General features: G+C 39.5%; 4 protein-coding genes across 4 annotated transcripts in view; all 4 read right to left on the bottom strand.

Annotated features, from left to right (window-relative positions):
* The window catches only part of pabpc1l (poly(A) binding protein, cytoplasmic 1-like), an 11,560-nt gene extending 3,592 nt beyond the window's left edge, over nt 1-7,968 (bottom strand). Inside the window, exons 1-13 of the mRNA XM_083554762.1 lie at nt 7,816-7,968; nt 5,987-6,189; nt 5,109-5,302; nt 4,130-4,245; nt 2,870-3,009; nt 2,625-2,719; nt 2,406-2,543; nt 2,225-2,320; nt 1,872-2,138; nt 1,713-1,794; nt 1,445-1,558; nt 692-828; nt 1-38 (exon numbers count right to left, since the gene is read on the bottom strand). The exon at nt 1-38 is cut by the window's left edge and continues 71 nt beyond it. Of these exons, the coding sequence (XP_083410888.1) occupies nt 1-38; nt 692-828; nt 1,445-1,558; nt 1,713-1,794; nt 1,872-2,138; nt 2,225-2,320; nt 2,406-2,543; nt 2,625-2,719; nt 2,870-3,009; nt 4,130-4,245; nt 5,109-5,302; nt 5,987-6,179 (1,610 nt within the window). The 5' untranslated portion in view covers nt 6,180-6,189; nt 7,816-7,968. The remainder of the gene's footprint in view (nt 39-691; nt 829-1,444; nt 1,559-1,712; nt 1,795-1,871; nt 2,139-2,224; nt 2,321-2,405; nt 2,544-2,624; nt 2,720-2,869; nt 3,010-4,129; nt 4,246-5,108; nt 5,303-5,986; nt 6,190-7,815) is intronic.
* A 2,007-nt stretch (nt 7,969-9,975) lies between these two features.
* On the bottom strand, nt 9,976-13,329 carry LOC310732847 (14-3-3 protein beta/alpha-1). The gene is made up of 6 exons (XM_083553539.1): nt 13,187-13,329; nt 11,628-11,928; nt 11,408-11,531; nt 11,146-11,309; nt 10,975-11,070; nt 9,976-10,872 (listed from the first exon to the last, which is right to left on the bottom strand). The coding sequence occupies exons 2-6, from the start codon at nt 11,919-11,921 to the stop codon at nt 10,816-10,818; spliced, it is 735 nt and encodes a 244-aa protein (XP_083409665.1). The 5' UTR covers nt 11,922-11,928; nt 13,187-13,329; the 3' UTR covers nt 9,976-10,815.
* A 232-nt stretch (nt 13,330-13,561) lies between these two features.
* Nucleotides 13,562-18,560, bottom strand: LOC310733479 (cytochrome c1, heme protein, mitochondrial-like). The gene is made up of 7 exons (XM_083554772.1): nt 18,393-18,560; nt 16,931-17,121; nt 16,694-16,820; nt 15,706-15,863; nt 14,752-14,912; nt 14,220-14,320; nt 13,562-13,907 (listed from the first exon to the last, which is right to left on the bottom strand). Exons 1-7 carry the CDS (start codon nt 18,543-18,545, stop codon nt 13,803-13,805), a joined length of 996 nt encoding a protein of 331 aa, XP_083410898.1. The 5' UTR covers nt 18,546-18,560; the 3' UTR covers nt 13,562-13,802.
* A 1,399-nt stretch (nt 18,561-19,959) lies between these two features.
* Nucleotides 19,960-26,705, bottom strand: eif2s2 (eukaryotic translation initiation factor 2, subunit 2 beta). Its single transcript, XM_083554771.1, has 9 exons — nt 26,544-26,705; nt 25,710-25,887; nt 25,352-25,452; nt 25,070-25,202; nt 24,815-24,915; nt 23,938-24,086; nt 23,775-23,831; nt 23,601-23,686; nt 19,960-21,059 (listed from the first exon to the last, which is right to left on the bottom strand). Exons 1-9 carry the CDS (start codon nt 26,556-26,558, stop codon nt 20,884-20,886), a joined length of 996 nt encoding a protein of 331 aa, XP_083410897.1. The 5' UTR covers nt 26,559-26,705; the 3' UTR covers nt 19,960-20,883.
* Between the last annotated feature and the right edge of the window lie 320 nt (nt 26,706-27,025).

Below are 27,025 nucleotides of genomic sequence, written 5' to 3'. Positions count from 1 at the left end.
ATATGAACTGCAGGCTCCATAACTGGAGAAGGCACCAGCTAGAAAATAAAGATTAGGTGTTTTTAGACAAAATAAGGCTGAAAAATTAGTGAACCTCTTAGGCAATCCAAGGGCACTTTAGAAGAAAGTTCACAGCATTACAATTCCTTGTCCTTTGTTTCTGCCATTCCTGATCATCCGATTTGGATTTTTGAAACGTTACACAGTGATGCAATTAAATCTCAGTGATTTTTCAGCCCTATAATACACTCCAGCCAATTTGGAAGAGTAAATAAGAAAAAAACAAGCATTGAGTTGGCGAGGGCTGAACTTGTTTCCCTCCAGCCGCAAAACTCGCAGGTTGGAGTAGTTTATAACTTGACAGAAGCTGCTGATAGATGCAAGTTCACTTACAAAGAATTTGACGCTGGTGAAACGAACTAAATAAAACCGAAGGTGTCCAACACGCACAAAACCTCTGTTTTACTAATAACTACTAAAATTATAGTATTAGTAGTATAATTAGTATATATAACTAATATTAAGTGTTAGGAAATATTACTATTTTATCAGATTTTATAAAAATCTTATTGCATTTAAATTAATCAGCCCTATTACAAAAGAAAAACCCTTCAACAGCCATACTTACCTTTTTAATTGTTTAAAAAAGACAACTTTCTGATCTGGACACACTACACACACAGATGCATACCTGTTGTGGAACTAGAGCTGGTACAGTGATGACCTGCTGAACATTTCGAACCCCACTTGAGTATTTGTATTGACTGACACCCCTCATCATAGGTCCACCAGCGGTTCTCCCACCTGCTGTCTGAGTCCCGATGTGAGCTGCACAGAGACAAGTTGTTTTTTTTAAACCCCAAGGTACAATACAGACCAGTATAATAAACAAAGAATTGATTTCTAACAGCGTGTTTTCCTACACTGCCATAATCCGTGTGATACTATTTGAGATCTCTGAATTTCTTTTGACATGACTATTAAAATAGATGAAGTTCAGGTAATGCCCCTATTGTGTTGTAGCAGTTCAGTATGGTGCCTGTGGCTTTTTTTTTTAAACAGAAATGACAAGTTAAAAAGGAATGCCTGTAATCCTATTTTACAACCTTGATTTATGCCAAATAATGCAAAAATGTGAATACAGCTCAAATACATGCAATCACAGGAAAAAAAAAAGCGCCCAAACATTTTATTGAAACATCGCAAAAATAAATAAATACAATAAACACTTCAGTGCCTAAGCAACCAATCAAGCTGCACTACTCTTGAACACTTCACAGTCAAGCAAAGGTTCAGGCATAATTTCAGGAAAACAAATGTGCATGACATCTTTACAACCACAGACTTGTTTATTGCAGGACTGGTATTTAAGTGCAACCAAAACAGCTGAGACCTGTTGAAATCGATGTTTTCATTTGCTGCAACCCCAAACCTCACTGCTTACCCATTCTTTGAGTGTTCACACCTGGGACCTGCGTAGAGGCCTGGCGCACAGTGCTGATAGGAGTGGAGGTCCTGCGTGGCATCGCCGGCCTCAGTGTCTGAGATGAGTACGGAGCTAGCATGGGCAATCAGAGAGCACATGTCAGAAGAACTGTTTATACCCTTTATACGTTTAAAAAAAAATTGTATTTATCTAAACACAAACCCTACTTTTGGTCGGAAAATACAACGTAATACCTTATGATTACTAAGGACAGTTATCTGCCTACCCTGTGGTCGAGGGGCTTGGGCAGCAAAGCGTGGTGCAGGTCGTAAATTTGGTACAGCGTTGAAGTAGGCACGTCCCTGGGGCTATGGGGGGGGGGGGAATAATCAATAGTTTACTTTAAGCAGATATGAGAACTCAAACACTTTCTCCCAACACACACCTGAGGTATGGAGGGCATGTAGTAGCCAGTACTCTGCTGGTAAGCAGGCATTGCAGGGCCAGGAATGGCTCTCACACTAGCCAATCTCTGCATGTACTGGTTGGTGAGAATGGCTTTGCGCTCCTCCTTTCTTTGGGCCAAGGCCACATACAGCGGCTTAGTGCTGACGATCCGGCCATTCATTTCAGTCACAGCTTTAGTGGCTTCCTCGGGAGAGGAGAAGCAAACAAATCCAAAGCCCTTGCTGTGACCTCCCTCAGTCATCACCTGGACCAAAACACAATTGTGTTTAATTCCTTTAAACAACTTAATTATTGCTACACCACAAATTTGGTTTAAAACAATTTCAATACCTTAGCACTGGTGATCATGCCATACGGGGCAAACTCTTTTCTTAGTTTGTCATCATCAATTCCATCATCCAGATTCTTCACGTACAGATTTACCCCCTCAACAAAACAAAACCTAGCATTGTCATATTACTGAAGTAAAAGTAAGTGTGATATGGTAGCATCCATATGCTAGCATGTTTACCTGGTATCGGTTTAAGCGTTCTTGCTTGATTTGCTCAAACTTGCGTTTGAGCTCGGACTGTCTCTCTAGTCTCTTCTGAGCCCGGCCCACATACAGAACTCGTCCGTTCAGCTCCTTTCCATTCATCTCAGCTACAGCCTGCAAAAAAAAGTTAAGTAGTCTAGGTAACCAAGCTTGTCTTTCAACAAGGTTAGGGGCATTTACATAACAGCTGCTTACTTTCTGTGCATCCTCGTGGTTTTCATAGTTCACAAAGCCAAAGCCACGAGAATGCCCCTTTTCATCAGTCATCACACGAACACTCAGGGTCCTACCTGTGAATCACAGAAGCGAAATTAGAGATAAAGTCTAATTCATTCTGGCCTTCTGATGCATTAAATTTGCTGCATCACTTTGTAAGTGTAACAGGGATTCTTCAACATATCTGCCACATCATACTGAAAGCAGCGTGAGGATTTTCTTACCAAACTCTGAGAAGATATTGCGCAGTTTCTCACTGTCAAAATCGTCTCCAAAGTTCTTGATGTAAACATTGGTAAACTCCATGGCCTTTGCACCAAACTCTGCCTCCCGCTCTTTACGAGATTTAAAATGTCCAACAAAACTTAATGCCGAATCCAGAAACATGCAGAGAAAAAAACAGAACATGCAATGAGAAAGGTAAGATATGGCTAAAGTTTTTTTTTTTTTAAATAATCTATAATCACAATAAACTGAAATACAGCTCTGGAGTATCCTACAGTACACAAAAGCACCAAAGGCAGTTTACACCTAAATTCACGTTCACAAACTTGCTGAAAGTCTGAAACACATCCTGACAATCACAGACACGCCGCCATTATAGCTCAAGCCCTGCAGCAAACGCTTTCCCCATGTGCACTGACCTACATGTGGACAGCGGACTTATATTCCCCAAAAAGCAGACTGGGCCTGGACTGCTTTCCAGCTCTTTACCTGCCCATTTCCTAAGGTTAAGAGATGCTTATGTGGAGATTCACTGGCATTTCAAAACCTTTAGGTGATTTTGGTTCTTGTTATAATTAACACCAAATTCTACAAACCTATAAACACAATCTGGGTTTGGGCTAAAAATAGGATAAACCGAATTTACACAACAATTTATACATTTTTTTAAAAACTATTTACAAGCCTATCCAGATGAACATTTTAATTCCGTATACATTGCAACACTGTTCTGACAAAGGAACAAGCTGTAGGCTGTCTAAAGCAAATAAGTTATGGTAAATTCAAACTGTAGGCTCACACATTACCAAAATATTCTCTCCATTTGTAAAACGTACAATATTTTAACCGGACCATGCTGCAGTCAAGGCTTGCATTTTCTATTCAGCAAGTTGAGGAGGTATTTATTTTATATTTGAACCCTGATACAATTTTTACTATGTAGTTAGTTTTGCAACCACCGAATTAGAAAGGGCTTTATTGCCAAAACACAAGGAATTTGGTTAGTGACAAACTTCTATGTCAAGTATACAAAAAATAAAATAAAATACAAAAATAAAACATTTATACAGAAGAGTCAAGATGCTAGGAAATTGTGACAGATTTTCTATATAAATATGTGCAAGCTACATGCCCTTCTAATGAGTTCATTTCGAGAACCTAATGTCAGAAAACGATGCATTTTTTGCACATCTGTAAATTCTGAATAAAGGAAGTGCCTGGTGTACAAGTAGACTGAAGTGCATAGGCTTGCCACTTACACCTTGCGATCATTCAGGAGCATGCCGTTCATGGTTTCAATGGCACGTTTCGCTGCCTCCTGCGTCTCAAAGTGCACGAATCCGTAACCTTTCGAGCCATTTTCGTCACATACCACCTATCAAGGAACAGATTACTACAAATTGCATAAAAAACAAAAACAGAAAAAAACACCACCAGATTTCTTCACCAGGATACTGCAATAATTTGAACACTAATGTATATGGTTACATTTAAAGCACCAATAGCAGCTATGTAATAAGGTAAAAAGTCTTTAGACTGCTGTTTATTATGAAGATGCTTTACAGAGACTGAAGCCACTAAGGCCTAGTTTATACAAACCTGGGTAAATATAAAGAGCTTTTCTTTTGTCCACACTAACAGTTTTAACCTGTTTCCATCATTTTAATGAGGCATGATGCATTCTGTATGCTTGCCCTTGTGTTCTTTGTATTCTATGCTAAAAGCAGTCAGACATTAACAGTACAATCCTCAGTAGTAGATAGCATTGATGTAAGTTCCACAATGTAAAGGTTAAACTGGCTATCATATGGCGCTCATTATATGACCAATACATACTTATCCTATTTCAAACACAAATAGTAATATGGAGCTGGTCCAAACAACTACAACAGCCTCTACTCTTTTGGGAAGACCTCCCACTTAATATTGGAGCATGACTTGGGCTTTGATCCTTTAGCCACAAAAGCATTAATGAGCTTGTGCAATTATGTCAGACAGAGAGAACTGGCATGCACCCAGCATTCCAATTTACACCAAAGGATTTCAGTACCCACTTTGTAGACTGAATTTGGAAAGAGTTATTCAGTTATATATAATAATAATAATAATAATTATTATTATTATTATATAAAAAAAAGTCTGCAAAGACGGAAAAGCAACAAGAAAAGGTTCACTTTCTAAATGACCCTTATTAGTGTTTACCTGAGCAAATCTTACTTAAAATTTTTTGATGCTGACCTTACATGACAAAATGTTTCCAAAGGCAGAGAAGGTATCGTAAAGTGCCTTGTTGTCAATAGACTCATCCATGTTCTTGATGAAGATGTTCCCCACTCCAGACTTCCTCAGACAAGGGTCTCGCTGCGACCACATGATTCTGATTGGACGACCCTTTATCACTTCATAGTTCATCGTGTCCAGTGCACACTCCGCTGGAACAGAACAGCACAATTGCTCTTGACCGGTTCATCTTCAAACTATTGACCTTGATTTTATAGTGGTTTCATCTCAACGGTTAGGCATTTTAGATATGGGACATGAGTGTTGACATTTCATTCAAAAAAACCTAAAGAGCTAATCAGAGGGATTAGTTCTTACAGTGCCGTGTTTGTGATATTTAGGCAACACGATTTAAAAATAAGTCTAAATGGTTGGTATAGTCTTATGATTGCACAATTAGTCAGGGTGTTCACTGAATGGTTGTCAATGTTCAAGTTTTCAAAATGCAGATTAAAATTTACAGACAATACAAATACCTACATTATTTGGCAACAGAGTATGGAACTGTGGACCACAACTATAAATTATCTATATTTTAGTGCATAGTGCAAACTGAATTACAGTCAGGCTCAGAGAAACACTGAGCTTATGACAATACTTACAATGCATTTGTTTAATTAAAGTTCTCAAAAATAAGAAAACCAGCATAATTAGGTGCTTGGCCCTTTTGTTTCAATTTGCTTTTGTTATAAACATGAGTGTGTGTGTGTGTATAATTATTATATATTATATATAATTTTGAGTGAGAGAGAGAGAGAGAGAGAGAGAGAAAATAAATTAAATTGTAGAAAATAATAACTGAAGGAATACATTAAGCAGGACGTGCTAGTGCTCACCATCAGCAGGCTGCTGGTAATTGATGTAGGCATAACCGAGGGACCTGCGGGTGATTATGTCCCGGCACACACGGATGGACATGATGGGCCCCGCAGGAGAAAACTTTTGATAGAGCATGGCCTCTGTAACATCAGGATGCAAGTCACCGACGTAGAGCGAGGCCAAAGGGTACACCGGCCCACTGCTGTTCATCCTGCAAGCTCTGCAATGGTTTACACACACATATCTTAAAAGCCAGACACCTCAACAAGGCAAAATTTGACACACTGTACAATGATGCTTGTTACTTGTGATTGATAAAACAGTGTGCGCGTGTGCGTGTGTGTGTGAGAGAGAGAGAGAGAAACGGTGACACATGGAACTGTTGATGCAGGTGATACGTTTTTGTACATTCTTTTCTGTTCTATTTTCAGATGCAATGATGACAATCAGGAAGCAAAAAAAAAAAAAACTGCATGTCTTTGGGCTACATCAGTCTCATGAGAGGAAAAAAATCCTCCAGTATAAAAACTATAAACTGCAAGCAATAAAATGTGATAAGTGATAACATATAGACCATCTGAAGGAATGTGATGATACTGCACATGTCTGGTCCTAAAGCATTTCTGAGCTTTCAAAACAAATTGACTAAACACAAAAACAGAGCAGTTCTTTCTGAAAGTAAAAAATTTATAACGTGCAATTGCCGAAACCCTTAAATCAGACATTGAGACTTCTCACTGAGAACATGAACCGCTTACCTAAACTACCGTATTCAGCCGTTAATTAAAGTGGATTGTACCAAAGTTGAAACCGTGTAAGTCTACACGAAAGCATATACAATGAGTTCCTTATCGAAACGGCAGAAACATTTACACATCCGACGTGGATGGTGTTCAGTTTGTGTTTGGCAAATGGTCGGTAAGTCACACGCTGTTTAAAAAAACCCTGTTTGGGTCGTTGCTATGGTAACCGGGAAGGTCATGACCACAATTAATTGTGGTCACGAATAACCAAGAAGGTGCACGCAATTCAATTCTAGCCTAACATGCCCTTTTTTCACTAATTAATAATACATTTTAATTCATGCTTTGTTGATTTTAGATTTTTTTTAATGAATGCACGAGTTGCTAGTCAGTATCCACGGTGTGCTTTGTTTTTCGGAAATATAAACACTAAATTCTCCTATAGCGGGTTTGCTCTTAGTCTAAAAGAGCATGAACTACACGGTGCCCGTTTTGACACGTTTAATCGCAGTATCACTGTGCATAAAGCGTCTCCTGTCAATGTTTTGAATGTGCGCATTAACTAACCGGAAACGTGCAAGTGCAAATGTCCTGCGCATGCGCAGGAAACCATCGTCAGGTACCTTACCTTACTGATCCTCTTACAGAAATCTTTTACTTTCACTAAAGCTTAAAATACTATTTACACCCCATTATCACGCCTCCTAAATTAACCCACCAAATACACAGCAATTAGGACTCGCCTCTTTTTTAATTTTTTATAAAAAATAAAAAAAAAGTTTGTAGCTAGTCGGCCATTTTAAAGCTACCTTCAGTTAGCTATGGGATCGACAAGTAGGACTTCGCGCCAATGAATAAAAATAAATAAAAATATTTGCTATTTCTTACTTTTGATGAATTAAAAGAATATATCAAATAATTTGTGAAACTTTGACAAAAAAAAAAAAGACGTATTTGAAACGAAAAACTAGATTATATAAACCCGAATTGTATTAGGGTAATGCAAGTATCCATGCTATACCCGACCATGGCTATAAAATCACTTTCTGATCATATTTAGCCAGTACAAGATGCGAATTTTGTGCTTGTCTTTAATAAATCACCTTTTTCCCCCTGTGAGAGAAACACGAACGGTACTGAAACTCCTGCCTCGTCTTCAGAGCGGCGGCAATTCTGCCGGAACCCTTTTCGTTTGAATAAAGTCTCGGCACACCTGTCATATCAATGCGCGGCCGCGTTACTGCCAGTTAATTAAAAAATCGCCGCAATTGAGAATATTGGTCCACGACGTTAAATAGTTACGGAAAATAGCATGTGAACGGGGGCGTTGCGGATATGTATTAACTTTAATTTACTGGATAAAAATCAAATAAAAAAATATGCAATTGTCGTGATTCTAACTAAAAAAATTAAGTGTGTGAATGAAAGACATAATGTTCCACCAGAGGGCAGACTGTAGCAACAGCCTTCAATAGGCGACGAGGCAAAATTGGCCGTATTTCAACGGGCATCTTATTGAATAACGCAGTGCACTACGAAGACTCTAGAGGCCATTGCTACATATCCTACAAAGTGCACTCTTAAAGTAAGCACGTTGGGATTTAGGATTCAGCATTATATTGTAGCGAACGTTAGAGATTGCGGAAAAGGATGTTGAGTCGTCGAGGCTCAGCAGGCCTTTATTTCCCTTATATATGTGTGCATTCTGAAATTTATCAAAGCACCTTCCCTTTTTTTTTGTTTTATTATGCTAGTTTATATAGATTTATTTTCCTATGAATCTACACTTAGTACCCCATAATGACAATTGAAAAACCGAATTCTAGAAATGTCTGTAAATTATATTTTAATAAAAAAAACCATGAAATGTCACATGTAAATAAATATCCAGTCCCTTTGCAACAATACTTGAAAAATTAGCTCAGGTGCCTCATAATTCTTTTGATGAGATGAGATGTTTTTACACCCTGATTGGAGTTTCTTGATTGCATATCAGAGCGATTAACCATGCGATGAAGTTAAAGAACCTGCTTGCAGAGCTCAGAGACAGGATTGTTGCAAGGCACAGATCTGGGGCTACAAAAGGCTACAAAAATGTCTGCTGCACTGAAGATTCCCATGAGCACAAGTGGCCTCCATAATTCTTAAAAGGACACATACAAGAGCTTCCAAGAGCTGGTCACCTGGTTACCTGTTTAGCTGTTGGAGGAGAAGGGCCTTGATAAGAGAGGTGAACAAGAACTCAATTGAGCTCTGAAAAGTCTGGGGAGAGATGGGCTCCAGAAAAAGCTCCAGAATTACAACTGCAGCCCTCTGCCAATCTGTGTGCTTTATGGCACAGTGGCTAGACAGAAGCCTCTCCTCAGTGCAAGACCCATGGAAAGAAGTCAGGCACCCAAAGTACCCTTAGACTGTGTGGAACAAGATTTTCTGGACTGATTTTTTGGATCATATCCGAAATAAATAAATAAACAAAAGAATTTAGGGTGTAATTGCTGCCAGAGGTGCTTTAACTAAATACTGGGTAAAAGGTCTGAATATTTGTGATTTTTTTTATTTTATTTTTTTATTCTTTTTATAAAATTTAAAGACATTTCTAGAATTCAGTTTCTACTTTGTACTGAATGTAAATAATAATGTCAATCTAAACAATTGTAGTATCAGGGTGCAACAAAACAATTGGAAAAATGAAGGGGGTTTAAATACTTTTCAGATGACCACCTGCCTAATATTTTGTTGGTCCCCCTTTTGCTGCCAAAAGTCCTTAGCTGTCAAGCATTAGCAGCATTGACGACTTCAGCAGTTCGTTTACTTGCTGCCTAATATATCCCTGCCACTAACAAGTACCATGCTGAAGAGATCATCAGTGTTAATCACTCACCAGTCATAATTGTTATGAGCCAATGTTATGCTGGATCAGTATGTGTGTAATATATATCTATATATTATACATGCATGTGCTACTGCATCTGTCTACAAGATAAAGCAACATTTAACCAGCAAACCTTATATATATATATATATATATATATATATATATATATATATATATATATGTATTTAATCTGTACATATATATATATATATATATATATACACATGTACAGATTAAATATATATATAAAATAAATGTATTTAATCTGTGGCTTTATCTATCTAACTGCTACATAAAAAATAAAATGCAGGCCATATGATTTTGTTTACTCAACTGTGTGTGCATGTTTGTAGTGCATCAGATAAATAAATACACATTTTCTTCGGAGTTGTCAGTTTTCAGACATTTACTTTATGAAATGGCCCACTGACCACGTGTCTGAACAGAGCTTTCAGTGAATAACCGCAGCACTGAAACAAGGAATCCAAGCTGAGAGGAAGAGCATCAAAGGTCCCAAAGAAAACCAAACCAAAACAAAGCATACAAAACTCAAGAAATTACAGTGTTTGGTGAAAATAAACTGCCAGTTTAATAACCATACAATAAAACCTGCAAATACCATGACAAATTACACTAAAAAAAAAAAAAAATCTGTAACAAAAAATAAGGATGAAAATGCACAACCAGCTAAAGTGGAAAAAAATTAAAGGGGAAAATAAACAAAACAAACAAAAAAATTTAAGGAATCATTAGGAAGGACATTTAGAGTTTATAACCCCTGATTCCAAAACACACACGCACAAACAATTCAGTCACACTATCACACACTCACTAGGGCTATCTCACACACACACTCACTCATGCACTTAACAAATATGGATCAGATATTCAGTACAACCGTGTTAAATTTCACAAACAATATAGCACACCTGTTGACAATAGGCATGTCACCCTGCAAACCCTCCCTAACCCTCCCACCCTCCCTTAAATCCTTACCACTGAAGCCTGTACAAGAGGCATCAGTGGGGGGTCTTGTTTTGGATGCATCTTGTGATTGATCGTACAGGAGGGTGGATACAGGAGAGAGCAGGATGCAGATGGAAAAAGGTTGAAGAATGGATAGCAGGTTAGAGAGGGGTGAGGGTGGATTTGGAGGAAGCTATTTGTGTAATTTTTGTAAGTAAGATGGGGGTGTGTGTGCGGGTGTTTGGACATCAGAGTGGCTCCTCTAGTTCTCTCCCTCGCCTGGGTCTGCCTCTTCGCCCTGGCTTTCCGACGTCCACAGCTACAGAAATTACAAACCACAAACACACACAAAAATAAAAAATAAATAAATGGTACAAAATAGTGATCTGAAGGGAAATACAGCAACCATTAAATAACTTACGGTTAGATTGTCCCTTAGTAACTGCATGATCAAGGTGCTGTCTTTGTAGGAATCCTCATTTAAGGTGTCAAGCTCAGCAATGGCTTCATCAAAAGCCTAAAAAAGACATTTTTTTAAGGACAATCATTTTGGAATCATTCGGAAATTAATACGAGCATCTAAAAAACGAACCGTCTTGGCGAGGTTGCAGGCCTTTTCTGGCGAGTTCTGGATCTCATAGAAGAAGACGGAGAAGTTAAGAGCCAGACCAAGCCGGATGGGGTGTGTGGGCTGCATGTCGCTCTTGCTTATATCAAAAGCACTTTGGTAGGAGTGCTGAGACTTATCGACCGTGTCTGCATGGAGAAAACCAGAATTTTGCATCTCGCCAACTCCTTAGCCATTGTATGATAAACAAACTCTTTTGGGATTATCAGTAACTGATCAAACTTACCCTTCTTGCATTCCCCAGATGCAACCTCGGACAAGTATCTATAATAGTCCCCTTTCATCTTCAGGTAGAACACCTGGCTCTCTGGCTGAGTGGCATTGGGAATGAGATAGCTTTCCAGGAGGGCCTACGGAAAACACATTTAAACAAGGTAAATTTTTGGAAATCTGTACCCTTTCCTGTTCTACTGTTTGGCCGTTAACCGAATGGTGACCAGAGTTACCAGAACATCCTTGCAGATATCCGTCAGCTCGCTCTCAATCTTCTCGCGGTATTCACGCGCCATCTGCTGCTTCTTCTCGTTGGATTCGGTCTTCTGCTCAATGCTGGAGATGACGCGCCAGGAGGATCGGCGTGCACCGACCACGTTCTTGTAGGCTACGGACAGCAAGTTGCGCTCTTCGTTGGACAGCTCGCCACCGCCCTCGGTCACTGCCTTCATGGCGGCGGCCATGTCATCGTAGCGCTCTGCCTGTTCGGCCAGCTTTGCTTTCTGCACCAGGTCACTCTTGTCCATTGTCAGACTGTGAGGACATAAACAACAAAAACGTTAAAAGCGAGCAGACAGGATCTCGGCTTCTCAACGATCAGGGTTGAGTGTCGGCTTGGCCGTACTGCTCAGGTGTCTGTTGAAGGCCATCTAGTGGTAGTTTAGAGAATGCAGGGTCAATTTGACATTAAAAATCGGCCATTGACAATCAGCCTTAGAAAGATCAATGACAACGAAAACATGACGGGGGGGGGGGGGGGGGAAGCAAGGGGAAAACAAGATCGGATTGCGTGGGAAATATTTTTTACTCTGTTTTAATTTTAGGAGGCACACTTCCTCATAGGCCGTGAATACTAGAGCACATTTTAAAGCCTAGAAATAACAGGGTGCGACGATTTATTTTTCCTCCTCAATAATAATTAACGACAACAATCATACTACATTTCCGCTATTAGGCAGAAGACAGTCTCCCAAAGCAAAATATTCAGATGAGTCGATTAGGACACGGCCCACCCAAATCCATCGCCATGTTCAAGTTTCTTTCGCTCGCCAACATGGTCGGAACAGGATGGAGAGCACAGCTTACACACCTTAAACAAAACCCGAGTCTTAACCCAGCACATCTACCGTCCATTAAGGCGTGATATGATCCCAATTATCACCTCAGGTTTCGAGGACACTCGAGTTGCTCGAGTCGTGACGTTAAATCCCAAAAGGCCCGGTTCTCACCGATGCGCCAGATCCACAGCCTAGTTAGCAGGCTACAGTTAGCGAGCTAATCACCGCTAGCAACCGTAACCAGCTTTTTGTTAAAAATAAATAAATAAACACAATAGGTACACAAAAATGCGTTGTATCTTTGTATTAAACTAGTTATATATCTGTAATACGACTTGTCATTTCTAAAACACGTTTTCCGCGTTAAATGGCGTTTTTATTTCCCCCCCCCCCAATCATTGCGGTCTTTCACTCATGTCAAAAGCGAGGCCTCGGCGTTTCCATGAATAAACCATCAAACTAAACACAAACGCCTGTCCGAACCGTGAAATGCCCCCCAGCAACTAAATGTTATCATCGGCGAGATTTCGCGAACAACGCGCCAGATCACAGCCCGTGCAAGGCGCCGAGCAGGAAGCCATTTTGTATTCAGCCCTCGTTTTGTCTTTTCGTTAGCAAAGGAAGCTAACCGAGCGCTCAGCGCGTTTTCGCAAAGCTAAATGCTAACGGCCACCAGACACCGACAACGAAAAGAAAATGTAATGCTGCAAACATTCAAAAGCGAGCAAACTCACGATTTAAATATGGGTTTTAGTCCTGTTTTAGCGCTGTGAAAGCTCCGGTTGGAGTGTTCGTCCTCCTCTCGTTCTTCAGTGTCTGGGTTGTACCACTTCCGCTAAAGTTGACACATCCGCTTCCTATAAACTGGGCTAGCCCTTCTCCCCTCCACCCCCACCAGCAAACCAATCGATACATTCTGACCGAATATAATTATTAATATAATTGCTCGAACACGACTTTACATAACACAGAGAAACCATTTGCATTATTTACACGCCTGACACACTTTTCAGAACATCATACATTACACAATATTGTGCTAGAACAAAAGGAGGTCGGGAGTAGAAACAAATAAAATAAGCTAAATTAAAAAAAAGGACACACCAAAACACTTTGTAAAATACAGTTTATTTAAAAATACCAAAGCTATTACATATTGTAACCTGCAGCTCATAACTGGCCATGCTGGTCCATCGACTCACACAGAGCCATCACTGAGAGGGTTGATAGTCTTTACAGTACATAGTGGACAAATGTACAAAATTATAACCCTAATTCAATACGCTATGGGTAATGTATATTATACGAAGCCGATGGCAGACCGAATGCAAATTCTTCTCCGAGTTGAGTTTATTTTGGTGGCCTGTAGGCAATCTTCCTGCTCTTAAGTACGGACCACCGGTGCCTCTTCAGATAGTACACCAGTGGCAGGAGGACTGCTGAGCCCATAAGCAGCTGGAATTGAAAGAAAAGTGGTTAAGATAGTGACCCAGTTCTATATACTTTATACAGAAAAAGTGTTGTTACTCTAAAAATCATCTGTAAATAAAAAATATGTACACAAGGGCAAAAATGTATAAATACAAATGAAACCATAACCAGACAAAACAAAAATCTTTAAACTCAAACACCTGAAGAAAATGCTTTGCTATTCTATTAGCAAAACCGTTCTCGACAGAATTCTCTCGAAATGTGTCATATGATACAATATATATTATAAATCCCCTTTAAAGTGTACGTAAAAGGGATCAAGAGATTATGTAATACCTTCAGGCCCATTTTTTTCCTCTGGTCGTGTTCGGGTTCAGCTGCCCAGCGCAAGAATGTGCATACGTCTTTAGCCACCTGGCTCATTGTGGCTGGCGTGCCTATAATGAGACAAAACCCCTTTCAATTCTTCTTCTATTTATCTGCCATTTATCTAATACACTAGCCTGTTTAAGGAAGCAATTAAGGTATTAGCTGTAAAAATCACAGCATTGGATTCAAGCCTTTTCTAACAAAAACATCAGTGTTGAAGGAAAAAAAAAGCCAAAGGTAAAGACTGAAGTACAAAACACAGCACAGTTGTTTGATCATTTGAGGAAATGTCAAGCAGCTGATTTTAAGGATCATAATCCCTAATATTGGGGGGGGGGGGGGAAGACACAGAAAGAAAATTAGCTAGCTGTCTAAATCAGTTTTTTTCCCCCTAAGATAAAGCTAAAATAAGGCTAAATTGGCACCATTTCTCCGACCAGATGTTCAACCTGAGCATTATGAGAAGACCTTCCTTTATTCCTGTCTGTAGAAAACTCACCATCGTCATACTCTAAAACCTCATTATAGATGGGCGGGGCCATTGCGATGGCCTGGCCAGGAAAGTAAGGGTTGTAGTAAAGTCCTTCCCTCGTAGACACACCAGCAGGTGCATCACAGTAACCCGTCAACAGTGAGAAAACGTAGTCCTCTCCACCGTGCCTGCAGTGTAGAAACATTTGTATTACTAATTGCACCATGTACAAGAAAACTAGACATGACTTATGTTTTTAAACGAAATGAAAGCTAAAAGTATAGTTTAAATGTTTGGGATTAAATTGACAGATCTGTATTGAATAGTGCAGTTTGACTTAAACAAGGCATTATGATAAAATAAAATCTAATCAAACAGTTGAATGCGATTGAGGTTGTGAGTGAAGCGTAAATGCTAAGCAGATAATGCCCAAGTCAGCAGCTCATCTAAATGAAAAATCATTGGATCATCTTTAAATAGAAGATCCTCAAGTCATTAAGTCAGGAATGCGAGTTCCAAATAAATCTGACAATTTAATATTTTTTTCTGATACTTGCTGCAAAAATGGACACCAACAGAATATGGCAATGATAAAATATAGAGATTTGTGCCCCTGGCAGCCGTTTATAAATGCTGATTTTATTTGACTTTAAAGCTATGTTGTATAAAATGGACCACTGTAAACGCCGCTATAACCAGTGTTTCTTCATCTTGTATTTCCTGTATAGGTCATGCCATGACGACTATGTTTCGGTCAATCAGTTTCATTTGATACAAATTCGCAAATCAAAGTTCACCAAAGTTGAATTTTGGGGCACAGCAACATGCTAACTCTGTAGCACTGAGCGCTATACACATGCCTCGAATAAGAGTCAAAGGAGTAAAAAGTGTAGTATGACTGCGGCTTTAACAACATGCTCATGTACTGTATATGTACAGATGTGATTTCCATGTATTGAGTCATTTATATGCTGGTGTCACCTGGCATTAACAATGTAGCTGAGGTCAGGGGGAAGAGCTCCACTGTTAGCAGCACGGGCAGCTTCTGGGCTGGCGTACGGCTTCGGGAAGTAATCTGACAGTTTTCCAGGACGAGTGAACATCTCTCCTGATTCATCAGGACCATCTACAACCTCAATCTGTAAGATGGTATGGAAAAAAAAAGGTTATTTAAAGCAGCGGTCCCCAACCTTTTTTGCGTCACGGACCGGTTTAAGGTCAGACAATATTTTCATGGACCGGCCTTTAAGGTGTGTCGGATAAATACAACAAAATAAAATCATACGACCGGCATAAAAACTTTTTTTTCTAAATATAATAAGAAATGTAAATCCACTGTGTTGTTTTTTGTTAATTTTGCTCGCTTGGGAGGTTGAATTTAGCGGTAATGTATTATGTGTTAGCGGCCGGAGCAGATCCTTTAAGAAGGAAGCGGATGTAGGTAAGGCATGTGACTGAGGCATCATGACATGCATTAAGAGTGAGTCATAGACAGATGTGAAGGAGAGAATCCGGTAATGAAATAATGTAATCTATGTATACTTTCTGTACCAATCGACCCACAGACCGGTGTGGTCCATGGCCTGAGGGTTGGGGACCACTGCTTTAAAGCATTTACTGATACCCCTCATAAAAAACATAGAGTGGTGAAAACACAGTGGTAAAAATTCATTGATTCAAACTGTTTAATTGATTCAATTGGTGTTAAAACCCCAGTGTAGTTCGATGCTAAAAAATCTAACTGATCAGATTCGATAATTCATTTGAGTTATGTTTGCTTATCAGTACCAATGACAGAACTTACTGAAATGCTAGCCAAGGGTAAGAATTTAATTAGCCAATTCAGCCTGTTAAACATTATGTCCCATTCTGTTAACTGAAAATTGGTGTGGTATCATATACCACCTACGGTCAAATCCCAACCAAATATAGTAAAAAATAAAGCTCATGAACACCCTTCAAAACGTACCTCCTCAGCGAGGGCCTTGACCTCTTCTTCCGTGTGCGACACTCCAACCAAGTTCCGGAAGGCCAGGTACTCCATACTGTGGCAGGCTGCACACACCTGCTTATACACCTGATAGCCACGTCGGATACTATGAAGATGCAGAAACAAAACTCGTATAACAAACTCATAACATGACAATAAAGGATGGCTGTAATAACAGTGCCAATGAGAAATGAAAGAAAGAAAGTATATATGCACCTGGCATGGTCTAAAGCAGACAGCATGCCACCATGGCTCCATGGATAAGATGGAGGATGTAGCTCTAGGTCTGAGGCTTTCACTGACTGATGTAAAATCAGTGCAAGTCCGGCTCCTCCTGCTGTCAACACACCGAGAGTAGAGATCGCTACTTTCCTTCCTCTGGGCAGAGTGGAAAAGGATACATTTGCCTAGAAATCAGAGAAAATGTGATCAATTCAAGAAGCTACAATTGTCATTTCAACCATATAAAGCTGACACATTACACAGTGAAATTAAATAACGTTCCCCCTGAACCCTGGAGCTACATACAACAATCACAGAAAATTTAGGGCTAATTACTAGTACGTGTCTTCGCCACAACGTGTTCATTGATGTAGCATTCATTCAGGTTAAGAAAGTGCTTTATACCAGGCAGGTTCCTGGTGCAGCCGTATACTGGAAATCCAGGCCATAAGGCAAAAATATGACCTAAATCAGACTGCACATTCACATCTAGGGCCAATTTGGTAGAACTAGTACACTTTCCTGAATGAATCTGGACTGGACAGTGGAATGAAACAGAAAGAATATACAAAAATCCAAGTTCAAACCCAAACCCAAGTTCAAACCAAAGACCCCCCCGGAGATGCGAGTTTGCTACCACGAGCATCAAAATATCTTAATATTCATCCAACAATGGGTTTCAAGCAAACTGAGGTTAACAATTTTATTAAGAGTTAACTCAAGGCCCAAACTTGACAATCAGAGCTTACTGCTGGCCAGACAGCAATCCTGGATGTCCACAGAACTCCAAGGACATGAGATTATGCAATAACTTGAGTATAAGATGGTGATTGTGTGCGAGTCTTCAGCATTTGAGTTTGGACTGAAGGTCAGAGTGTCATTAACAGGTTGTTATTTTTGCTAGTAAGGTGAAATCTGCAGTCAGTCTGCAGTCTCCATGTACATATGGAGTTGTAAGACAGCAACTTTCAGAAAGAAAGCTTGGGGATATATTTGAGCATTACATTACAGTACAAATCATTACAGACTAAATTCAGACATTACACACACCCACCCACCCACACACACACACACATATATATATATATATATATATATATATATATATATATATATATATATATATATATATATATATATATATATAATATATATGTGTGCGTGTGTGTGTGTGAACAAGAATCTGAATAATGAAACTTTTCAAATGTCAATCTTTTAGGAAAGGGGACAGACGTAAAAATCACTGGGGGGAAAAATATAACTTGAGCAAAATTGGCTTATTATAAACAGTGCAGTCAAAAATTTGAATGAATGAAAATAATAGTTTCCTATCACTAACGTGACCTTGTTTATTCTCCCACAGTTCGTTAATATCGCTAAAACTTAAAAAGTGCTCAGTGAAAGAAAACTGGTTTCTCTATATTATAATGAGCGTGTTTAAAATCATTTGACTCACTCGTGAAAACTGGGCTGGATGTTTTGAATGCAGTAACGATCTGCTACTTATCCGCCACACACACAACCGGAGCGCCGCCATTTCTTTGCTCCAAGGCCGACCAGCTGAAGCGCCTGTGCTCTGCGCATGCGCAATGCAGGCCACCGGGTTCATGTTTCATGGCGGAAAATCAAATAGAAACTCCCACGTTGTAGCAGTGGTTGGTCAGGGATGTTGAAGGCTACCAGCTGTGGAAGAGCTGCTGTTATGGCTGGCGTGGCATATGCTAACCGTATGGTCAGAAATGTGTAGACACCTGACCTTTACAGCCAGACCTTTTGCAAATATTTCCGATAAATGCGCAGAATATCCAAGTATGCAGTAAGAGCAGGTCACGTCAGTGGACACAAAGATGTTCAAGCATGACAAGTCGTCTGTGCACAAAACGTTTGTAAAAGTCATGTTTTCGCATGACGTCTACAAAATGAAAAGAAAACCTGCTTTTCTAACTACATTCCCTCCAAAATAGGTTTCGGCTGATGGTATTGTTAGTCTGGTTAACTGAACCTGCATCAGAAAGTATGTACTGATTCAGACTTTAGTAACTCACTCTGCATAAGGGCATCTGCCAAACGCCATAAATGTAAACAGGGATTGGTGTGGAAAAATTGAAGAGGCCTGAGCAGGGCCTTGACTTCAATCCCAGTGAAGGAATGCTTACTGTGTGCCCAGGCCTCCTCAACAAACATCAGCGTATAACTTGACTAATGCCCTTGTCGCAGACTGGCAAACCTCTACAGTCATGTTTTCAAAATCTAGAAGGCCTTCAATTTAATTCATTTGTATAGCACTTTTAATAATGGATATCGTACCAAAGCAGCTTCACCGAATTAAATATATTATAAAAATTTTACATTTATAAACCATACAAGTTTACCCCTTATACGTGTATCTCTTATGAATGAGCAGGTGCTGACTGTGGAATGGAAAAACTCTATTAGATGGTATGAGGAAGAAACCTTGGGAGGAACCAGATTCAAAAGTGAGCCCACCTTCATCCGGGTGACATGTAATGGCTATCAATTTCACAGTTGATTGGTGGCTAGAATAAAAAAAAAATATGGGAATAAATCTGTAATGTAATATTTCACAAGTACATGTGTTTAAGCATTCAGGTTATGCATTGGAGGAGGGTGTCAATCATAGGACCTAATAAGAGTCACAAAACAAATAAAGGCAGCACTAATAAAAAATAGGTACACACTAGGTGCTAGGGTTACGTATTTGTTCTCAGTATCCTCCATGTCCCGTTGAAGGTGGTTTAAAATAGTATTGACCAACTTAATACCATTACAACATTTGTAACCTAGTGGGATAACACCTATTGGAGAACATTAAGAAATACACTCTGGTTAAACCCATGAAATATTCAAAAACATAAATAAAAAATAAAATAAAAAGATCTCGAAGGTTAACTTTCCATTTCATCTAATAGTAGACTTTATCCTTAGTGTCTATAATTGTGCCCACAACTTCTAAAAGCTACTGTATCTGGTTTAGAACCTTAGTCAGGTACAATACACAGAAATAATGTTGTTAGAGTAAATTTTTTATTAAAAAAAAAAAAAAAAAAAAAAGATTCAACAATGACACCCATCTTACTTTCATCTGAAACACTGCACTGTAATATCTCCAGCCCCATAATTATTTTTACACAACCCACATATTCATAACTTTTTATACGTCAAGATTGTGCAGAAGTGTTCAGTTCTGCAGAGATGTTTAAATATGTGGATGTCATCTTCATTAAACGGTGTGATCAGTAAACAACCAAAATCCTAAGCATAGCAGTCAGCAGCCAGAGCCTGAGACTCCTAGCAGAGTTTTGTCACAGAGGTAGCAGAGTTCTCCAAATCCTCAAGGCTAACTCTATAGACTTAATGAAACCTATACAAAGCCTACATGAGAAAATTGCATCATTAATTAAAGTCTTTTAATAGAGTGTTAACGCAATTTTCATAAAGTCTCTGATGTTCTTCCGTTTTAATAAAAGTAGGAGCAGACAGCACGCAAGTCCCTCACCCATAGATTTCCACCTACAGCATTCCTGCAAAGAAATCAGAACAGTAGAATGGAATCTGCTACCAATGTGCAAATAAAACACGAGTCTGAAATGCTCTGGCCCTGTTCCCTGCTTCTCACAGTACTCTGTCAAATGAAAAGCTGTGACCTTTCTGAGAAAGATGGATGATGTGATTTATTAAACCAGTGGCTCAAGTTGTCCAGTCCTCTTGCTTATTGAATTTTTTGTTTTCTTTTGATTGCGCAAAAAAAAAAAAAAAAAAAAAAAGAAAAAATTATAATTTTTTTTATCTGCTCAACTTTTTCACCTGTTCACTCCAAAAGTCCATGACTGAGAAAAAACTAGCACTGAGAAGTTGAAGTGGCCATACAGGGCAGTGCAGGGTTTCGTAATGGAAAAAAGAATCAGAAAGGAGTAGAGAACGCCACGTTAGTTGGCTTTGGCGCGGAGCTGCGCTCTCTTGCCCGTGACGGCTTGGAAGCCTGTCTTAATGCTTGCCACAGAACAGCGCGAGTGACACGTCTCACACTGCAGGAAGTACAGTCGTGTGTCCTTCTGCAGGATGGTTTCTGGAGAGCGGCATGTGTGACAGGTCACATATTCCTCTGTTAAAATCAAACAGAAAACATAGATAAGTTGTGGAATAGACATTATGACAAAGACAAATGCAGCTATTTACACAAAACAAAAAAAAAACAAAAAAAAACAATCAGCTCAGAATGCAGACATTTGTTTGGTATGCTTCTGTATTGCAGAGGTGACACCATGTTGGTAAAGATGTCCCTACTTATTCATGTACACTTATTCAAAAATTATATATATGTATATACAGTGAGGAAAATAAGTATTTGAACACCCTGCTATTTTGCAAGTTCTCCCACTTAGAAATTTTCATCGTAGGTGCATGTACACAGAGACATAATCTTAAAAAAAAAAAAAAAAAAAAAAAAAAAAAATCCAGAAATCACAATATATGATTTTTTAACTATTTATTTGTATGATACAGCTGCAAATAAGTATTTGAACACCTGAGAAAGTCAATGTTAATATTTGGTACAGTAGCCTTTGTTTGCAATAACAGAGGTCAAACGTTTCCTGTAGTTTTTCTCCAGGTTTGCACACACTGCAGGAGGGATTTTGGCCCACTCCTCCACACAGATCTTCTCTAGATCAGTCAGGTTTCTGGCCTGTCGCTGAGAAACACGGAGTTTGAGCTCCCTCCAAAGATTCTCTATTGGGTTTAGGTCTGGAGACTGGCTAGGCCACGCCAGAACCTTGATATGCTTCTTACAGAGCCACTCCTTGGTTATCCTGGCTGTGTGCTTCGGGTCATTGTCATGTTGGAAGACCCAGCCTCGACCCATCTTCAATGCTCTAACTGAGGGAAGGAGGTTGTTCCCCAAAATCTCGCAATACATGGCCCCGGTCATCCTCTCCTTAATACAGTGCAGTCGCCCTGTCCCATGTGCAGAAAAACACCCCCGAAGCTTGATGCTACCACCCCCATGCTTTACAGTAGGGATGGTGTTCTTGGGATGGTACTCATCATTCTTTTTCCTCCAAACACGTTTAGTGGAATTATGACCCAAAAGTTATATTTTGGTCTCATCTGACCACATGACTTTCTCCCATGACTCCTCTGGATCATCCAAATGGTCATTGGCAAACTTAAGACGTGCCTGGACATGTGCTGGTTTAAGCAGGGGAACCTTTCGTGCCATGCATGATTTCAAACCATGACATCTTAGTGTATTACTAACAGTAACCTTGGAAACGGTGGTCTCAGCTCTTTTCAGGTCATTGACCAGCTCCTCCCGTGTAGTTCTGGGCTGATTTCTCACCTTCCTTAGGATCATTGAGACCCCACGAGGTGAGATCTTGCATGGAGCCCCAGTCCGAGGGAGATTGACAGTCATGTTTAGCTTCTTCCATTTTCTAATGATTGCTCCAACAGTGGACCTTTTTTCACCAAGCTGCTTGGCAATTTCCCCGTAGCCCTTTCCAGCCTTGTGGAGGTGTACAATTTTGTCTCTAGTGTCTTTGGACAGCTCTTTGGTCTTGGCCATGTCAGTAGTTGGATTCTGACTGATTGTATGGGGTGGACAGGTGTCTTTATGCAGCTAACGCCCTCAAACAGGTGCATCTAATTTAGGATAATAAATGTAGTGGAGGTGGACATTTTAAAGGCAGACTAACAGGTCTTTGAGGGTCAGAATTCTAGCTGATAGACAGGTGTTCAAATACTTATTTGCAGCTGTATCATACAAATAAATAGTTTAAAAATCATATATTGTGATTTCTGGATTTTTTCTTTTAGATTATGTCTCTCACAGTGGACATACAGCACCTACGATGATAATTTCAGACCCCTCCATGATTTCTAAGTGGAAGAACTTGCAAAATAGCAGGGTGTTCAAATACTTATTTTCCTCACTGTATATATATACATACAGACATACATACATACACACAATATATATTATAATATATATATTATAAGTTCCCCAACATAATTCTTTGAATATTACTTCTACATCTTTAGGACACACTTTAAGAAGAATCCTAAATAACATACTTTTTTTTTTTTATCATATAATGCACTACATAAGCCTAGATGCCTTTTGGGATTAGACCTACCACAGAAACAGCTACAAAAATGGTCATCAGTGAGACAGGATTATGTAAGAAATCTCAAGTGTTATTACTTAATTATTACTGCTATTGCCTTAGGTCAGCTTAGTGAACCCCTTATTGTTCTCGCCACATGCAAATAAAGTCTATGAGTGTTGCCACGGCAGCAGCCAAGTGGACATGCATTATTATAAAGACTTAGTCACAGGAGAAGTGAAAATAACAATGACAGTTGGTTGTGTGCCAATCCTTCCATTGCCAGTAGCACTCAATTCCGTTTCCACCCAAACAATTAGAAAAATTAACTTTTTTTTTTTTTACAATAAATAAAAAAAACTACGCAAAAATCATGAACACAGCTTTGGCATTCAAGCAGGTGAATTAAGACTTTTGTGTTTAAAAATAAAGGATCTTGTCTCAATATGTTAGAGAACTACATTGCACCATTTAACTACATTCACACCATCAATTTGTACGTCGAACACAATTATGCATAAGATCACTATTTGACTCACTGATGTATCTTCTCAAGACGTTCTCTATTTGCTTCTGTTGGAATCTGCCTTTGATCACAAGTTGGTTATTTCCATCTATGGATCCGCTGCAAAAACACCACTTGTGTTAATACAGTGGATTGCAGAGAAACAAAAAGCATGCAGCCAGAAGCATCGTGTAATGTTAGTGTTTACCTCGTTCCCAATTCAGCCAGCAAGAAAGCCAAAAGATGTTTTGGCTGTCGATGCAACCTGCACAAAGAAGCAAACACAAACTATTAGTATTAGTCGTTCATATTCACCGCAGTACCGGGGCATGAAAAAGGCCTGTTTTAAAATATAAGTGATGCACACTCACAGTTTGCAGATGTCAGTGAAGTTGACAAAGGATGTTTTCTTTGTTCCTACTCGCACCACTTGAGGGGGCTTCATGACAAACTTTCTCTTCTCTCCCGCCACCATGTCAGGGTTCTTCTCTCTCATGATGTTAAAGACGCGACTCAGCAGCTGTTGACAGAGAGATTCTCTACTGACAAATATTCTCAAATGACTAAGTGGAATAATGTATTGTTTAAACCTCAGTGTGACTGATTTCTGGGGGAAAGAAAGTAATCCCACGTGTGTGTGGGCCAAATCAACCTTTTAACAAGGTGGTATCAGACCAGAACCTCACTGCAATTCATTTGTAATAAAAAAGGAAAATAAGTCGTTTCCTAATAAACCCAACTGCTGAAAATAATCCAAACGTGCAGTGTACTTTGGGTTGCAGCTTTTACCCGCGGATGATAAGCCGGGGTACGAGAGCTACAAACAACATGCGCTGTAGGTATTCAGGAAAAATAAAATCCACACTGCAAACCATTTTGAAACTATGCATGAATGTTCAGTCCTTCATATTTCATGGCCTACATTCGACAATACGTAGTACAGGCAAAAAAAAAAAAAAAAATGTACCAAGAACCTAAATAGGGCACTTTTTCCCCTTAGGAGTTTACTAGCTGATTTTTTTCTCATCAACACACTTGAGATAATTAAGACAAATCCGAAACAGATGCTTTTCATTTCCATTCTAAAGTGGATCGGAATGCATCAGGTAGAAACACCTGTCTTTTTTGAATAACGTTCCCATAACACAAGCAGCCCATGTAATCACATAATACATATTGAAACATCAGACGCTTTCAGCCGACTACATTACAGCACACAAACTAAGAAAAATGTGTATATGTACTTACCTCGTCATATGTGTAATCTCTCTCTGAATCTGCCCACGCCGGGCCAGTCTGAGAGGAAAACGTGATACCATCAGCATTTCTACTCTCATCGTCCTCCAGACCTGTTAAAATTAAACAAAATTTATTTCACAAAAAAACAATTCATTATGAGAAATGACATTTACTGCACCCCCCCCCCCCTTTTTTTTTTATTATATTCCAGCATGTCTACAGGTACAGGAGATTTATTTATATATCAGCAAAATGATCGCTCACCATAATCCTTCACAGCCATATCTCCTTCCTCTGCAAACTCCACCTTCTTGGCCTTCTTCTTCTTGGCTGGCAACATCAGATCCAAGTCATCATCATCCACCTGTTCAGGCTGTTCACCTTCAATCTTCAGCTCCTGGTTCGAGCAGATCAATAAATCAGAAGTATTTCTTTAACAGATTGTATCTAGTGTAACTACATTCCTGCGCATCCTTTCCTTTTATAAGGATAATACGAGGCCAAAAGAAAGAAAAAAAGGTTTGTTGATGCAAGATGGTTTCAGACCTTCAGTCCTTCTTCGATTTCATTGTCAAACACTTTCTTGGGCTTCTTTTTCTTTTTCTTCTGATTGAAGAAATTCAAATCGTCCAAGTCATCTGTGGTCTCTGTGGAGGAGCAAAACAAAAAAAGTGCTATCATTCTGTTCACCACTAAATAAACAACAACGCTATCCAAAACTACTTCATTTCAACAGGGTTTATACTTCGTTCCAAGCACATTTAAAATGTGGCCAGATGCTTTGCTTCTAACCATAACCTGTTTAAAGCATGTTAACACAATTTTTTTACTACATTAACACAAAAGAGACCCCTTTTTTGGGGTCGTTGAATAAAACCGGTTATAGGCGGTTTATTAAGGGTACCTTTTTTCTTCCCTTCATCTTCCTCAGGTTCAAAATCACGCTCTTCTCCCACCTCAGGCTCTGCCTCTCGAGGCTCAGCCTGCTGCGTCTCCTCGGCGAGTCCATCGCCTTCTTCATCAAGCATGAAGGGCTTCTTCTTCTTCTTCTTCTTCTTGGTTGTGGTCGGATCAAATAAGATCTGAGAAAAGAATTCGAGTCCAGCTTTAACCTCCTGAGCATGAACGTGATTATATGCAGTCAGAAATGCAGTCTAAGCATGAATACAGTGGTTATATGTTGTTATAGATATGAGACTGATCAGAGCTTTGGGTACTGGTTCTGCTCTGGGTATACTGGGTGTTTGGAGAACATGTGGTGCACTTGAATAAAGGGTATGGTGCCACACTGATTAGAGTAGCTTCATTCAGAAGAGGTTTTTTTCCAACTTGAAATGTTCGAAAGTGCAAAGAGGAAGCTTTAATGCTCCTTCCATGGCTCTTTTCAAGACAACGAGGTTGCTACCTATGGAAAATGAGCTTCTATGGGACTTTATTGGAAAAATCTCAAACACGTGTTACATAAGAAAGAAGGGGATTCAATCAAAACCATATCCTGTCAGCTCTCCAAATACCATCTTAGAACCACATACTTATTTATCAAACACAAAATTCAGAGTAACTCGAGCCCCATTTGCTAGCTTACCGCTAATCAACGCATTGGTGCATGAGCTGTGAGTTAGCTCTCGTGCTAGCCAGAGCTCCCTGACAAGGCCCAAAGTCATAGTGGAACACGTTCATTTTTCTGTTGCACTGAAAAACCCCGATAGGAACACAAAAAAAAACATTTTCAACTCACCTCGTCTTCTGACATGTTGGCTGAAATAAACCTCGTATCTCCGAACGCGCTTTAGAAACAATACACAGCTAAATTGCTCAGAATGTCTTTACCGCAAGCGTCTTGCATCAGCAAATGGTGCCCGAATGCGCACGCGCGCTAACAACGACGAGCGATAGTGACGTCACAGACGAGCCAGAGTGACGTCACATATAGTGGGGAGGATAACGCCCCTCCCCCCCGCCGGCGCCTTTTTATTTCGACATGTTTTTCGACGATTCCCGGACACCGCCCTTATGGTTTGATTCATCCCAATGCTTGTAGTTTAGTTAATAGTCAGGTCTGGTATCACCGTCAAAGCCCGTATTTGAGCTTTGTGGATGATTTTTATTCCAACTCGGCCATGTCGAGCTACATGTTTTTTACTTCTAAACCCAAGTTAAATATTTTTTTATGTAGTAACGTCTAACATTCCAGGAGGCTATGATTGTTCTCTTTATTAC

The sequence above is a fragment of the Silurus aristotelis genome (assembly GCF_946808225.1).
Source record: "Silurus aristotelis genome assembly, chromosome: 11".
NCBI classification, from domain to species: Eukaryota; Metazoa; Chordata; class Actinopteri; order Siluriformes; family Siluridae; genus Silurus; species Silurus aristotelis.
Note: the sequence above shows the minus strand (reverse complement) of the source record. Positions and strands in the feature narration are given on the sequence as shown.

Bases quoted from the DNA above. Each gene is read 5' to 3' on its own strand.
- LOC310732847 (XM_083553539.1), bottom strand. From the start codon at position 11,921: ATGGACAAGAGTGACCTGGTGCAGAAAGCAAAGCTGGCCGAACAGGCA. The intron at 11,532-11,627 runs GTAACTCTGGTC...TGTTTTCCGTAG, and splicing joins ATATCTGCAAGGATGTTCTG to GCCCTCCTGGAAAGCTATCT. The intron at 11,071-11,145 runs GTTCGTTTTTTA...TGTCTTTTTTAG, and splicing joins CCTGCAACCTCGCCAAGACG to GCTTTTGATGAAGCCATTGC.
- eif2s2 (XM_083554771.1), bottom strand. The intron at 25,203-25,351 runs GTCTGAAACCAT...TGCTCGAACCAG, and splicing joins AAATCGAAGAAGGACTGAAG to GAGCTGAAGATTGAAGGTGA. The intron at 23,687-23,774 runs GTAAACACTAAC...GTGTTTTTGCAG, and splicing joins CTGGCTGAATTGGGAACGAG to CGGATCCATAGATGGAAATA.
- LOC310733479 (XM_083554772.1), bottom strand. From the start codon at position 18,545: ATGAACCCGGTGGCCTGCATTGCGCATGCGCAGAGCACAGGCGCTTCA. The intron at 15,864-16,693 runs GTACGTTTTGAA...ACCATCTTACAG, and splicing joins TCAAGGCCCTCGCTGAGGAG to ATTGAGGTTGTAGATGGTCC. The intron at 14,913-15,705 runs GTGACACCAGCA...TCTACACTGCAG, and splicing joins AGCTACATTGTTAATGCCAG to GCACGGTGGAGAGGACTACG.